General features: G+C 40.1%; 2 protein-coding genes across 2 annotated transcripts in view; both read left to right on the top strand.

Annotated features, from left to right (window-relative positions):
• The window catches only part of LOC107084622, a 26819-nt gene extending 25303 nt beyond the window's left edge, over positions 1 to 1516 (top strand). Inside the window, exons 6-7 of the mRNA XM_015374544.1 lie at positions 1301 to 1352; positions 1497 to 1516. Coding sequence (XP_015230030.1) covers positions 1301 to 1352; positions 1497 to 1516 — 72 coding nt within the window. The remainder of the gene's footprint in view (positions 1 to 1300; positions 1353 to 1496) is intronic.
• An 8585-nt stretch (positions 1517 to 10101) lies between these two features.
• Positions 10102 to 15663, top strand: part of lox (lysyl oxidase) — a 13606-nt gene continuing 8044 nt past the window's right edge. Inside the window, exons 1-3 of the mRNA XM_015374566.1 lie at positions 10102 to 10615; positions 12939 to 13047; positions 14519 to 14650. Of these exons, the coding sequence (XP_015230052.1) occupies positions 10114 to 10615; positions 12939 to 13047; positions 14519 to 14650 (743 nt within the window). The 5' untranslated portion in view covers positions 10102 to 10113. The remainder of the gene's footprint in view (positions 10616 to 12938; positions 13048 to 14518; positions 14651 to 15663) is intronic.

Here is a 15663-nt window from a genome sequence, read left to right on the forward strand (position 1 = left end):
GCTCCGTTTTGCTGGGCAGCCACATGTTGCTCTGCATTATCACATTGTTCCCTTTGTGCATTTGAAAACAAATAATCCTTCCAAATATGGCCGAGGGTTTTTCTGGCTTTCGTCTCCAGAATATGTTTCCTCTTCAGGCCTTTCCTCATCCATACTCCCTAAGCTGTGATTAGCAACTGCCATCTTCTGAAGCGCAGCGCTGGATTATGAGGCAATGCAAAGGGTAAAGGCAAGGCAGGGCCACATTTAATCTTTTCACCATCATTTTTTTTTTTTTTTTTACTCAGTAACGTGAGGGGGTTTTAAATGTAGTGAAGTAAAACTACTTAGGTTAAAATTTACTCTAGTAAAAGTAAAAATTACATATTTCAAAAACTACTCAGAAAATTACAAATTACTCATAAAAAGTACTCAATTACAGTAACTTGAGTAAATGTAATTCATTACTTTCCACCCCTGGTGCCTGTAATTTATTATCTATATAAAGACCTTTATTGTTTGTTTTTTAACAGTTCTTAATGCGAAATAAATGAGAAATAAAATGTAATTTTAGTTTTAGAAAAAAAAAATAACCAGAGTAGATCTAAGACTGCATTAAATTAGCTTTTGATTCAGTTCATCCACACTTTGGGTGTACTAGAGACAAAACTGTAGATTAGTCTCAGAAATGAAATCGACAGCGGAAAAAGTGGTTTGAAATAAGCTTTTTAATAAATCAGTTAAAATGCACAATAAATGTCCTTATTGGGTTAGAAAATCGTTTTACGAGACCGTTCCTAATTCCACTGAACAATTACAATTTTATTGGTTTTGAACACTGATTTATTAGTTTAGTCTCACTCTGTCCCTGTAATATTAATAAGATTAAATCAAACAAGGCCATCTTATATTTTCACCCTCTCCTTTTTGACTGAATGATCTGGATCATTAAGAAAAAAACCTTTATGTTCTTCTTACCTGAAAGAAAATGAACAGATTTTGTGTAACACTATTTTTTTAAGCAGATGCTAAATTTAAAAGACAAAGGAAGGGATTTGGGCTCAGTGACAGAAGTTTTCATAAGAGTGGTTGAGCTGCACTTTAAAGCCAAGAGATGGCCACAGAGAGCCGAGCAAAGCCAAAATCTTATAGTGAAATAATTCTGTAGGATCCTAATAGGCGGCTGAATCCCTCTGCAGCTGCACGATACTAAGACTTTTCATGCATTAAGGATTCCTTCAAAGCTTTTTCCATATTTGCGTTTTTCATAATACCCTCTAGGTTGAGAACAGCTTTTATAACAATGTTTTTCTCTTTCCAGATGCGTGATGCTGGAGGAGGCCGGGCCAAACCCAACCTGCCTTTAATTGCTGGTGCTGCTCTGCTTGCTTTCCTCCTTTGCAGATGTTTGGTAACAGGAGGAGTATTTTTATCCCCTCAGAGTGAAAACTGTCACGTCCTCAAATGGAGACTAGTTTAATCCTTTCAGGTTTATTTTTCCCATTTTGCTCTCTCAGGTTTGTTGATAAAGAGCTGATAGAAATATTAGATTACAAGAATGATTCTAAAATACGGAGGAGAGTGAATTATTGCTATTTTTGACCTGAGGACAGAGCTTTGGTGTACACTGACAGCACTGCCCTGGGTCATTTTAACAGAACCAGATGTGTGACCCCCGTACTGCAGACTAACCTATCTGAGACAGCTCCACTCCTGACAGCTCCAGCTTGTCCCTTAGAAGTCCTGGCTGGATGGTGTTGAAAGCAGTGTAGAACTCAAACAACATGATCCTCACATCGCTTCCAGGTTTCTCTAGGTGAGCTTGGAGCAGGAGGAAGATGATGGCATCATCTGCCCCAATCCCAGGACAGTCTTCACCAGTTGGTGTAGACGGTGTGAGACCAACCGTTCAAGGGTCTTCATCGGGGTTGAAGTCAGCGTTACCAGCCTGTGAAGTCACACACACACACACACACACCTGATTGATCATTAAATTTGAACAAAAGCCTCTTAATCAGCCATCAATTGAATTTAGTTTCACGGAAGCAGGAAAACATCTCAGATCAGGTTATTTTCACACTGCTGGCAACTTTGGCCCAGATCAGCTGATCAGGTGTTTAAAACAAGGTTAGACGCTCGGATCTGACCTATATTTGATTTTTTTTGTCTGACTACATTCAAATGTGGTCCTGAAACTGATTCATATTAGTTTTTTTTTTAATATTACACCATTGAAAGGGAAATGAAGATTAGATGTGATTTTTATGTCACTTTTTATGAGATTTGTCACATTCTTGTGTCACCCAGCAGGAAACGGCAGCAGTTAGTAAAACAGACAGATAGAGGACAGTACCACCGCAACACTGATTTAGAGATAAGTTAAATTACACTGAAAATTGCATTATGTGTTCATTTGCACAGGGAGATATTTGGAATTTAGGCCACTCTGTAGCTAACTGAGCAACTTATTCTCATTATCAGTTCGTATGAAATCATACGAAAAGTTATGCACAGTGTTTCGTACGTTTTTGACATTTTTCCTCGAAAATACAGATCAGTGCGCAGCCAGACAGACGAAAAAACGGACGTAAAACTGGGAAAAACAATGCAATAATTACTTCTTCAGGTCTCTAACTAGGTTGCTTGCTGTTTTGTATCTTAGGGTTAGGGTTAATTGTATGTTAAATTCTATGTTATTGAATTGTTATTGTAAGATGCGCATGCGCAAGGATATCTTGTCTCGAGGCAAGACGTAAAAATACAACGAAATACGATGAAAAACACGTCAAAAACGTACGAAATTACTGTGCATAACTTTTCATACGATTTAATACGAACTTATAACGAGAATACACTGAACTGAGCCAACTGAACCACAATCTGAGAACACAGGGAGACAATCTCAGATTTGACTGCTGGATGTTTGGCAAAACTTTAACCAAGGTTGGCAAGAATCAGATATCAGGGGAAGAAACTCGGTTGAAACCCTCAAAGAAGAAATAAGTGACAGGATCCAAGGCAGATTAAAGACTCGGATGCAACCAGTTTGACTTGGGTTTAAGGCTTTCTATAATCTGGCACTGTTTCTCCATATAAAACCTGATCAACATGTGAAGTGATGAGGCGTGAGGACAAAGGTTGAAAGTAATGTATTTAGAACAAAATGAAGACAAATGAAATCTGTTAGCCTGTATCCCAACTCAGTTTAACATGTGTTTATACTTAAGGAGGGTTACGTGTGTCACGTTTTCCTTTTCTTTATATCAGTGGTTGAACAACGTATTAAATCTGCAGCTTTTACAGACCAGCCTGCGGGCTGTTTGGGTCCTATTTAAAACTGCTGCGTTCTGCTGACACTTTTTAAGCTTTTACTCTGCATCACACCCAACACTCCATCCCATCTGATTGGCCTGTTATTTGTTTTTGTTTTTCTGCACCTTTTTCTCTTACAAAAACCTAAATGTGACCTCATTGTGAAGGATCTGCCGTCTGTACAGTGCTTATAATGTTTTGGGTTTCTCTGGCTCATTATGTGTCCTGTGTGCAGGAGGCCCCTCCAGGTAGCCAGCTCTCATTATGAAGCCATGTAAAGCGCTAAGATCAGGCCGACACCTGCTTCTCATTGGAAACTGAGCTGCTGCTGCTAGCTTGTATACCTGAAAGCAGAGCGCTGTGATCTCTTTGATCTTTAAAGAAACGCTGTAAAAACGCAGCTCCTCTGCAGACACGTCATGTTTTCCTTTAGCTACCAGGAATTTTGTGAAACTTCACGCTGCTGCGTGGCTACCTGCAGATGCTCCGAAAAACCGAAGCGCCAGCATTTCTACTGCAACATAAAACCAGTTTTCTTTCCCTGCGTTTGACACCAACTTTACAGCTAATCTGAGTTATCAGATTAGCTGGTGGTGTTTGACAGTAGAGGTTTGGCTTAAAGCTGCTTAGAACCAAATTAGATTTCATAGATTACTTAAATCTATCTGTCAGAGCTGGGAATCATCTTTGGTTCCTTCTTTAAATGAAGCAATACTTTGGGAAATGTCCTTCTAGCTGCTGTTTTATTGTACTTTTTTCAGGACCAGACTGCCATAAGGTCGCAGGGAATGGCGTCTCAGTAGATGAAGCTGCTGATCGTTTGCAAATCCTCCTGCTGCTCCGCCTGATGGATCAGAGGTCAATAAAGGATTAACAAAACCGTTTGGATGAACAAAAATGATCTGGACACGGCCTGATCCAACAGCAAAGACACCCTACAGAGCACCACTCCTCACCACCGTGCTGGTCTGATTATTGTCTGTAATGTGCCTTGATCATCTCAATGCACATTACAGTTCACCAGATTGATTCAAAGTTTTCTATCTAAGGAAAACCAGTTGATTGCATCAACTTCTTGACTAGAAGGCAATCCGTCACTCTAAGCATGCTTGTAGCGATAGTGGAGAGGAAAAACTCCCTTTTAACAGGAAGAAACCTCCAGTAGAGATACAAAAGGCATCTGTCAACCAGCTCCAGGAAACACACAGCCAGGCAGACGAGCTCCGAGCCAGCTCCCATGTCAGAGGATGAAGAGAGCACATTCAGTTAGTCACAGTCAGAGAAACAGGACTACACTGGAAAACAGGCCAATCTCCAACATCTAGAAACAAATGTGTTGATGGCAGCAGCACATATCGGTTTAATGTCTCACAAACATAGAATATCTGCTATCATCTTAGGTTGTTTGAGATCATCAGCCTCATATGATCCACACACCCTGTTCTGCTAAAGGCTTTGGGTGTTTTGTAGAAGAAGACGATCTAAGAGGATCACTCCGGCCTGCTGGGTTCATGGCTGCTGCCTCCTCATCTCATTCAGGATCCTTTTTTCTTCACAGTTGAGCAAAGTTCTCATTTTGGTCGTGTGCCGCCTGTCGTCTATCCCTCTAACCAAAGGAAGGCAGGGAGTTCGATCCATGGCCATTATTGGACGCTACCACCTGACTCTGGTCTATAGATGAGCTCAGACTAATGCTTGGACACCATTAGAGTCGGCAGTAGTCCGTCTATCTGCAGACGCCCTGATGCATCAGTTCCTGCTGACCTTCCAGTCAGCTCTGAGAGTCTGATTCTGGTTGCATGTAGAGGTTTGCTTCCTAAATCTTTTATCTAACTGGAACCTGCCTGAAATCAGTATTTTTAGCTCAGCAGCAGATGCACATTAAAGATTTCTGACTGACTTCCTCCTCCCCAGTTTGCACTGAAGGATTCTCAGTCATCTGTAACCTGATAATCCAGATTAATTTATGTCTGGAACTCAGGCGTAGTTCAACACATCATTAATCTGGGACTGCTTCCTTAAGGGGTTCAGGAGAACCTTCCGAGCTGATTGGGCGAAGCGAGCCCTAGTGCCCGCCTACCAGAGTTTAGTTTCAGCCAATCATGGTAACAAATCAAATAGAAGCAGAAGACAGGATTAAGGCAGCACCTACTTCACGTCCTCCTGTGCCGCCATGTTTGTTGTTGTGTCCCACCTTAACCCAACGCTGTAACATGATTGGCCGAGCCATTTTGAGTCTGACCTAAATAATTTCAATGTGCTTATAAAGCAAAATACCAAAAGAATTCAGCTTGCAGGTGAGATTAAATACCTGAACAGGTGTTGATCAAACTTTAGCATTAGAGGATCTGCAGGATGGTTCCTCACTGCCTGATTGGTCGCCAGCGTAGCGATGCTCTCGCTGTCTTCCTAAGATCCTTTGTAGATATCTTTCAAGATCCCACCTAGATATTCAGCAATAGTCTGCAGAAATATGCTGGAGCTCCGACACAAACCAGCTGGAGCATCAACCGATCTGTCCTCTGCAGGACGGTCCTCCTGTCCAACTGATACCATTCATCTGGTTCAGCATGGAGTGTGGAGAACATCTCACTCCAAAACAAGAAAATTAAAAAACAATCTACTGGATTTTGTTTCCAAGTTTGAAGATGTTTCACTTCCCATCCAAGACGCCTTTTCAGTTCAAAAATGAAAAGGAAGCTGAGGAACATCTAGCCTTCCTCAGCTGAGTGAGGGGAACTTCTGATGGACCAAATTTCTGGCTCCGCTGACGACTGCTGCTCCGCTTCTCACTTTATGAGACATGTTTCTGTTGGGATCTGGAGGCTTGTCCACTTTCTCCACCAGAGGGCGCTTGAGATCTCCTCCTGAGGGCATGAGCTCATCTCTACACAACTATTTCCTGTCTCCTCATCAGCAAGACCTATTTAAGGAGGAGGAGGCTGACACTTCCCTGCCAGAGTGCTTGCCAGTAATGGTTAGCAAAACCTGAGCCTGCCTGCCTGATCTGTAACCTGATCCTGTTTCTCTCTGCCTCTCAGATCCTGACTTTCCTGGAATCCTGGAGAAAGTATCTCGGTTTTGAATCTGCCTGCCTGCACTCAGTCTCAGTCTCTGCCTCTGCCCTCAGCCCTCTGCCTGCCGACTAGCCTCTGGACTCATAAGGTTCCCCCCCCCTGCTGATCAGAATCCTCTCTGAGCAGGTATTTATCCCCATCGTCTGTATACTGCACGTTTCCTGGATCAACTCTAACTGCTCTGTCCTCCTCAGTGGCTGTCCTCCCGTGTCCAACCAGAAGAACCCAGAACCTGTGACCATTATTCTTGTAAACTTTGTAAATAAATCATTTTAAACTTTTCCCTGTTTTAAGAGTGTTTTCTGCATGTGGGTTAGACGCCTTGAACCCAACATGACAGGTTCAGCCATTTTAACCAGTGCGCATCACATGAGCTCACCAGCTTTTATGTGGCAGATTGCATGTTCTAGATTTCAGCAGCTGTTGATGAAATAAATGTTAGATTTTTTTAAACATGGATAAAAACATGTCGCTGAATAAATCAGCTCATAAAACGAATTTTCCCTCCTGGAAACTTCATGACCTCAGCAGAACATTTTTGCAAAAGTCTGTTTCTGTATCGATTATTAGTGTTAGGTTTATTCAATGATGATTACAAAATTAATGTGTGCTTATAAAACATTTGTCCACTCCTGTCTCATGATTCAGTCAGGAGACCATCCTGCCTTGTCATTCTGATGGAGCATTCTGTCTTCATGAGCTGATCAATTGTTCTGTCAGAACAATACTCTGTTTGTAACCATGCGTCATGTTCTGTTAATAAATGCTCTGCAGAGGAGGTCCAGTGGGAGACAGTGTGTTTGAGTCTGGGGTTCAACTGTCTCTCCTTTCTGCAGAAATTGTATCCATAAATTGTGTATTTCAGTTCTTCTTAAGCAAAAACCTACATTTTATGAACCCGACAATTAGCTTTTTTTTTTTTTTTTAAATAGAGCAACTAATGGCGGCCTTTTCTGATTGAATTATTCTAACTGGAACCAAAAACGACTGAAAAGGAAAAGTGCTTCTTCTCCCTGGGTGGCAGATGGAGCCTTTTACAAGGTTCTATGAAGAGGAAATTCTCAGCTGGTAAATGCTTCAGTTTCAGCTGTTTTAAAGCATCCTGGGCTCCCAGTGGGGGGTGGGGGGGGTCCAGTAAAACCAAACCAAACCAGCTTGTGTGAGGAGAAAAGATCAGATGTAGAACATCTACTAACAGGGAAATGTTCATGACCTTTGAACTTCTTCTCTTTGGGTCAGCGACCTTCATGTAACAGACCAACACAAAGCGGATCAGAACCAGAACCATGGAGGCAGAACGGTTCCTGAATAAGATCTTTATATGTGGCACTTCCTTCACTCTGATGCAGACAGACTCTGGATGTTTTATTTTATTTTATTTTAGAGAAGAAACGTTTTAATGAAGAAGCAGAAACCCAGCAGGTCAGGAAGGTTCTGCTTCATTTTAAAGCAGGTTTAGTCTCTAGAAGAACCCGAGCTTTGATCCTCTCCCATTATTCTGATGACATCATCATCTGAGCTTAGAGAAAGGATGGATCACCTGCAGACCAACCTGGACACTGGAAAAATCATCTAGAAATAATTAAACATTTCTTAAATTAAGTGTATTTACCCTTAATTTAAGTATGTAAATGAGATAGTTTGCCAACTGAATGAGTTTTTTTACTCTTAAAATAAGATAATTAGATAATATGCACTTGAAACAACACAATGCAATTGTATTTTCTTACTTTAAGTGTAAATTTTTATGTTCAATTGGCAAAATGTCTCTTTTACCTCCTCAATTTAAGAACAAATTACTTATTTTAAGAAAAAATAACTTATTTAGATTTAGATTTTTTTCCAGTGAGGTCGACCTGGACTGACAGGCTAAAGAAAGGGACCACTGATTAGAGAAGAAGCCAAAAGTTACTTCTATTTCTAGTTACTAGAGACCACAGTCCAAAGATCAGCAGCTTCAGGTCGTTTAACAAGCAGTTTTCCTCTGGAGCTGAATCCAAACACTTGCAACAGTTTTTATACTTTTTATTTAGAAAAGTTTAAAAACCAAATATAAGGTGCTAATCAGTGGTGGAAATTAACAACATTACATTCATGGATTACTGTACTTAAGTACTATTTTGAGTATCTTTCCTTATAACTTTCATTCCATCTCCAGGAAGCTGCTGGTTCTTTGCTCCTTTATGCTCATAATCCTCTCTTGCTGTTTTTCTTTCTTGAAATGAAGTCCCATCATGGCAGAAAGCAGCCCTTCTAGAATCCGGTTTCCACTGTTTTAGAGATTTAATGACGTTCCACAAATAAGAGAAACTCAGACCAGATATTATTAGTAGTTTATAATTTTATTAAGGTATTAGTTGTTGATTTAACTTTGAACCTCTATTCTATAGAGAAAGAATGAGTTATATTATTTATATTTCTATCTTTTAAAACAAAGCGTAGTGTGTATGATGTCATCAGCGTGCGCCGGCTACCGTTCATTCTTCCTGTCCGCTGAACTGCTGCTAGTTTTCCTCACGCCTGGAAGATGTCTAGTGCTGCTACCACAGATGATCTCGCTCTCCAGATGGAATTGAACGATTCAGATTAGCCAGAATGAATAGAAGGGGTAGAACGTAGCCGCCTGTCACAACTCCAGTCCGGCGCGCGGATGATGTCATACACACTCCGCTTTGTTTTTAAAAGATATAAATATAAAAAATATAACCGCTGATGTCTGGGGGACAGTGATTGGCCTACATGTTCTGAATGCTGGCGTACCATAAAGAATAAATGATGAACAGTTTAGTTTGTGCTTCAACTCGTGCCAAAGGAAGACGTTACTGGATATAACCTAACGGAATATCTTCAGAACGGCTCCAAATGACACTAAACTAATATGGGTGAGTAGAACATGATGGAATAACGTAAAATCAAGGTACCAAAGGAAAAAAAACTGTGTTTCCCTTTAATTAGGCTATCTATGCTTCCCAAAAAAAAAATCCACCACCCTCCTTCTTTTTTTAAAAACTAGACTACTGACTATAAGTATCAATACTTTTACTCAATTACTGATGTTGAGTACTTCGTCCACCACTGGTTCTAGTTCATATGCCAAACTAATCCCATTAAAACAGCCGCTTGGTTTTGGTTAAATGTTTAAAATCTGTGATCATGAACCTGAAGAGAAAAGCAGAGAAAGGTTTTTGTTTTGATCTGAGTCTGAGGACAGAAAGGAGCATTTAGAAACCTCAGAGTAATTTCAGGCTGAGCTCTGACCACCGAGATGCTGTAATTAGAGACAGGAGAGGGCCGAACATCACACCTCAGCCTGCAGAGAGGAGAGGGACTCACTGGAACAAACTGAAACCTTTTACTGGAGAAATGTTGCTTCCTGACGTTTTATTTCTGTGTTTTCCTCTTTCAGAATAAAATAATCTGGTTTAGATTTTAATCTGCAGAGAACAAACCAGGACAATCTGAACAGTTTGAACAATTTTTCAAATATTTGAATATAAAATCAAAAGATTTTCACATTAAATTTTTAGGATTGTTTATATTTAATGCCTCCTTTTGGTTTGTTTGAACCAGTTTTAAAAATAAATAAATGTGAGCTTTAAATAATAATATCCAGAGCTAATCTGCTGCAGCAGCAAGAGTTAAAGCTGTGAGCCTGAGAGGAGGACAGAGGCTGATCTCACTCCTCCCTCCATCAGAGGTTGGTGCCTGAGCTCCAAACTCCTCAGACCTCCTGGTTTCCTCCACCATGCAGCTGCGCTCCTTCGCTCGCCTGGCGCTCTTCTCCTTTGCGCATCTTTGGTTCCTGGAGGCCGTTTGCGCTCAGGAGGCTGCGGAGTCCGATGCGCTCCGGAGGGGGTTGACATGGCAACACAACGGGCAGGTCTTCAGCATCCTGAGCCGCGGCGCTCAGTACAGACCCAGCGGGAGGAGGCAGACCGGCTCCCCCCGCAGCACCGACCCGGTTCTGGTGGTCAGCAGCTCCAATGACACGGGCGCGGACGCCGCGTCCTCTCCGCGGGTCCCCGCCGCCAGCGGCTCCAGGCAGCTGCGCGCCATGACGCGTCAGCAGGCGCGCGCTGCTGGAGGAGAGTCAGCCCCGGTGAACAGGGAGGACATGATGGTGGGAGATGATCCCTACAACCCCTACAAGCGGCACGGCTATGACCCCTACTACAACTACTTTGACACCTACCAGAGACCCAGACCCAGGGTTCGGCCCGGATACGGAACCCAGTACCACCAGAACGGTGAGAACAACATGAAGCATTTATTAAAACTGCTGCAGATTCCAGGTGATGAAGGTTTTATTGCCTCATTACTGCAGCTCAGCTCCAAACTTAAAGGAAGACAGATGTTTCTGCTCAGCATCGGAACCACCAGAGAGGTCTAATGGGTCAGACCAGAACCAGGACCAGAGGATTCATTAATAGATGAGCTGGAATAAATTCATTTATTTAAGGAGCTCAGATTAATGATCAGAAGCTGGAAAACTCAAATCCTCCTCAGATGAAGGCAGAAGCTCTCCTCCGCACTGCAAAAATTTGAAATCTAAATAAGTGTTTTTATTTCTTGCAATAAGTGCATTTTTTCTTGAATTGAGGAGTTAATTAGGACACTTTGCCAGTGGATCAAGACAATATACATTTAAAATAAGAAAACACAATCGCATTCTCTTATTTCAAGTGCATATTATCTAATTATTTTATTTTAAGACTTAAAATACTCATTCCATTGGCAAATTTTCTTATTTACCTGCTCAGATTAATGGTAAATACACTTAATTTAAGACATTTTTTCTCATTTTTAGGTGATTTTTAGCAGCGTGCTCTAACAACACTTTAAATTATTTCATGCATTTTGACCCAAACTAAGAGGTTTAGTTTCTAATAACTTATTTATTCACCATCATGATCACAAACACAGACTCCAGTTTGGATCAAAACAACAGATTAGAAAATAAATCAACAATAATTAAACTAATAATTATTATTTGATAATAATTCATTAATATTGATCATTCTGAATTGGATAAGAACAAAAACAGAATTTATATTTTGCTTTAACTTAATAAAAAAGCGTTTTTTCCCAGGTGTCCCAGTCTTTGAAGCTGCTTTTTAAGTAAAGTTTTATTCTAATTAATGAGACGATTTTTTTTTCTATATCAAACTTCTTCATTATACTATAATAGGCTGAACAAAACAAAACTCTTTAATTCATTATAATTTATTAAAAAATACAACCGTTTTTGGCATTTAATTAATCATATTTAGTTACTTTAACACAATTGTTTCATGTTAGCAGGGTAGGATGTGAAGCAATTGTGTTAAAGTAACTTAATATGATTATTATTAATGTTATTATTTCTTTCAGTCTATAATTACTAATGTTCTGTATCTACACTGATTATGTAATTATATTTTAGACTTTTTACTTTCTACTCCTTGCATTTTAAAAATAGTCTCCTTAGTTTTGTTTCATTTAAGCTCATTTTTATTATGGTCTGTTGGTATTTAAAAAAAATTAAAAACCATCAAAATAATCAGTTTCATCTTCTTTGTGGTTGGACTCGGTGCTGCCCCAACTTGTTGCTCACCACATATAAACATATAAATCGTTTTTAAAGATGATGCAAGGTCAAATGTGATGCTGTTATTATTAGTTATAAAACTAAGAAAATGAAGTCTAAGGAAGTTATCATCCAGTTGTAGAAAAATGTTCCTTTAATAGAGTAGAGCAGTAAAGCTTCTGGTCTTAACATTTTTTTATGATTTACTTTTAATTTAATATTTTAAGTAGTTTTAAAAATTTTACTTTAACACTTTTACTGGAGTAAAAAGCTGAAGTTGATCCTCTAACTTCTAAAAGTGTTTTTAAACAGCAGGATTTATACTTCTACTGGAGTAATCAAAATTAATACTTTTGTCTCCTCTGTATAAATGACATATTCATAACATAACGCTGAAAAGGGCTGCAGACCCCCCTGCTCCACCATTATTTACACCCATGAAGATGTGCAGCGCCCTCTGTTGGTGATGGAGCTGCTATTGCAGCAACCAGACTTGTGATTCAGAACCTCAAGAAACCGACTAGAGAAGCAGAACCAGCAGCAGGTAGCATCAAACGGAGCAAAACCAGAAAAGTTATTTGGGTTTTTTTTTTTTTTTTTTTGAGCCGCAGGTTTGAGACTATATTTAAAAAGCATTAAAATCAATCCCAATCATGCTGTAATGCTTTTCTGAACTGATGTAGTGATTTAAGTAAACGAAGCAGGAAGCTGTCTTTATTTATCAGATGAGGATTTAAAGGTTAAACATTAGTCAGACCAGACAAGTTAAATCATCTTCATCCACTGATAGAGATCAGATTGTGGATCTGATCCATGTCTCTGCATGTCTGGAAGTAGAGAGATGATCTCAGACCTCCAAGAAAAGCAGCTCAGTGTTTCCTGCTGCTTTATTTTACAAAGTTTCCCTGAACACCAAGCATTTTCTGACTGAATCCATCACACCTGCTCTGATTCATGTTTGAAGCTGAGCTCAGATAAAGCGTTTCCTCCGTCTCCTGCTGCAGGTCTTCCTGATCTGGTTCCTGATCCTTTTTACATCCAGATGGCCTCGTATGTCCAGAGGATGCCCATGTATAACCTGCGCTGTGCGGCGGAGGAGAACTGCCTCGGCTCGTAAGATCCAACCCTCCTCACCCAACGCCTTCAGACATCACAGAGACACTCTGTGGTGTAAAACTAAAAGAACTCCTCCTACAGGAGATGCTTCATGTAACGGAAAACAAAATATCAACAAAAGGATCTTAGTTATAAATTAGTGTAGTAAAGATTTTAGGTTTAGAAAGTATGGAGGGAAATTGTTACAATATTATTGGGAGCAAAGAACATCTTTCAAAAATGAAAACATCTTGATCAACAGCATGTTTTTAGATTAAATCATAAAGAGCAAAATTCAACCAATATTTTTACAGTTTGATACTTTTTCAAATTTTATTATTTTATCTTTTTTCCATTATTTTTTTTTTTGTTTGTTTTGTTTTTTCAGTTTTTTGGGGGGGTGATCAAATTTTCCAAATTTTCATCTGTTTTACAAATTTAAACATTTTCTTTGCTCTCAATAATAATGGAACAAACTTCTCTCCATAGAGTTGATGTTTTCTTCTTCATCAGTCACTCTTTGTCTACAACTTGATCCTGTTGGGATGACTGACAGCTATAATAGTCAACATCTTAGTCACCAATCAGACTGTTCACTCATTCATCCTCTAATTCACTCATTCATTCATTCATGACACGCAGACATGAAGGTTTCTGGAGTTTTTTTCATGCCATTCTCCCTGCAGAAACATCTCTAATGCCTCCATCAGTGTGAGATGTTCATCTTATTTCTGGTTTCTAAATTCTCCAACATTCTTCTTCATGGTGTGGTACTGTATAGTGTGCTGGTGAAGATTCTCAGTCATCCAGGTCATAATCATTCCAAAAAAAAAATCCAAAAAACAATCCACTTTGGTGGTCTGGCTGAATAGGGGAGGTCCTCTGTTCCCCTGTAATGGGGTTGGGGAACATTACAGGGGAGCAGATCACCTCGCCTCTGGATTGGAAAAGCTTCCTGGATGGGAAGAAAAGCGTCTTAAAATTTGGAAACAAAGTCCAGTGGATTGATTCTTTTGAAATACTGCATGGTACAGGGGGTGGTTTTGATCCAGCACCCAGAACCGTGTTCTTCCTCAGCCATACATTGAGAACAGGATGCTGTTTGCTAGTATCTCATTGCTGGGAAAACCTTGAAGGGAGAAGATGTTGTAAAATACCTGATGGGATCATAATTGGAAAATAGGAGGAAATTAATTTCACAGAGTCCAGAGCCTGAGCTCTGAGTTTAGGGGAATCATCAATCTGATCCACGTTTCCATTCAGGTTCCTGCCTGGTTCCTCAGACGTGGACGTTAACTCTGAACTAAGCTGACCCAACATTTCTGTCCTGCAGAGTAAAGTAAAGAAGATGTTGAAGGATTGATGAAAGTTACAGTTTAAATAAGTCAGGGGAGGATTGTTGCATCTTAATTTGTAAATTTATATTTTTCAGTAATCATTTTGTGGATTTATTCAAACTGGATTCCTTTCCTCTTTTCTTCTGCTTCAGCTCGGCTCGCTACGCTCAGGATTATGACACCAGGGTTCTGCTGAGGTTCACTCAGAGGGTGAAGAATCAGGGAACCGCCGACTTCCTGCCAAGCAGACCCCGATATGCCTGGGAGTGGCACAGCTGTCACAAGTAAGCAGCTCCTTCTGGAGGTTTGGGGCAGCAGCAAACCGAACGGCCCACAGGGTAGAAAATATCCCGCTGAACATCTTCTAGGAATCTAAATATCATTTAAAGTTCCACCATAAACCAAGGAATGAATCAAAAATTACATTTAGAGCCAAACTAAAACCACAAACATGTTTCTGAATGAGAATTAAAAGTACAAAAATAACGCTTATCAGGGTGCAAGTTCAAACACATCAACCAGATTCAATGACATATTTATAATTTATTCATATTTTAAACATAAAACTGTAATAAGCTTTTGATTTCTTAGAATATGTTTATAACTATTTTATGTTGCCTGAATAGCCCAGATTAGACAGAATATTTAAAACAAAACGAGGTGAGATAAAAAGATGTCCGAACTCGGCACCCTGAGGTGCTCCAGAAACGATTGCAGCACGTTTAAAAAGGCTTTTGTTCATACTGACATGATGTCAGTGACGCTCCTCTCACACTTTGATGATTTAGCAAAACACATGCCTGACTGACGCACGCAAAATCTGGCCAAAACACTGCCGTATGTTGGATAAGTTAAGGCTAAGTTTTGTATAAGTTACGAGCATGCTGAAGTACGCTGAAACACATCGAAATACGGCGAGTACGTCGTATGCCAGCGTACGCCGTACGTGGGGCGTACAGGTAGGTTCCAAGTCAGTTATCTGATGGTTGACATCCGTTCAGTGTCAGATCCTCATCAGTCGTGGCGTCTAGCTGATCCTAAACCTCTAAGTAACTTGTGCATAAGTTCTGCGTAACTTATCCAGAACTTCTCTCGAACGCATATCAGCGTATCTGACGTGTTCCAGACGAGCGCTGAACGTGTTTCTAACTTCCAGCTACTGTATAATGGCGTATTGGCAGCGTTTTGGTATAAAAGGGGGTTCACAGGTAACCTGACTCCGCCAGATGGATTTGCTCCACATATCCATCTGGAAACCTTCCGTTGAAGTAATTTTGGGAAGGGGCGAAAATACTGG

The sequence above is a fragment of the Cyprinodon variegatus genome, unplaced genomic scaffold, assembly GCF_000732505.1.
Source record: "Cyprinodon variegatus isolate N-32 unplaced genomic scaffold, C_variegatus-1.0 Scaffold105, whole genome shotgun sequence".
NCBI lineage: Eukaryota > Metazoa > Chordata > Actinopteri > Cyprinodontiformes > Cyprinodontidae > Cyprinodon > Cyprinodon variegatus.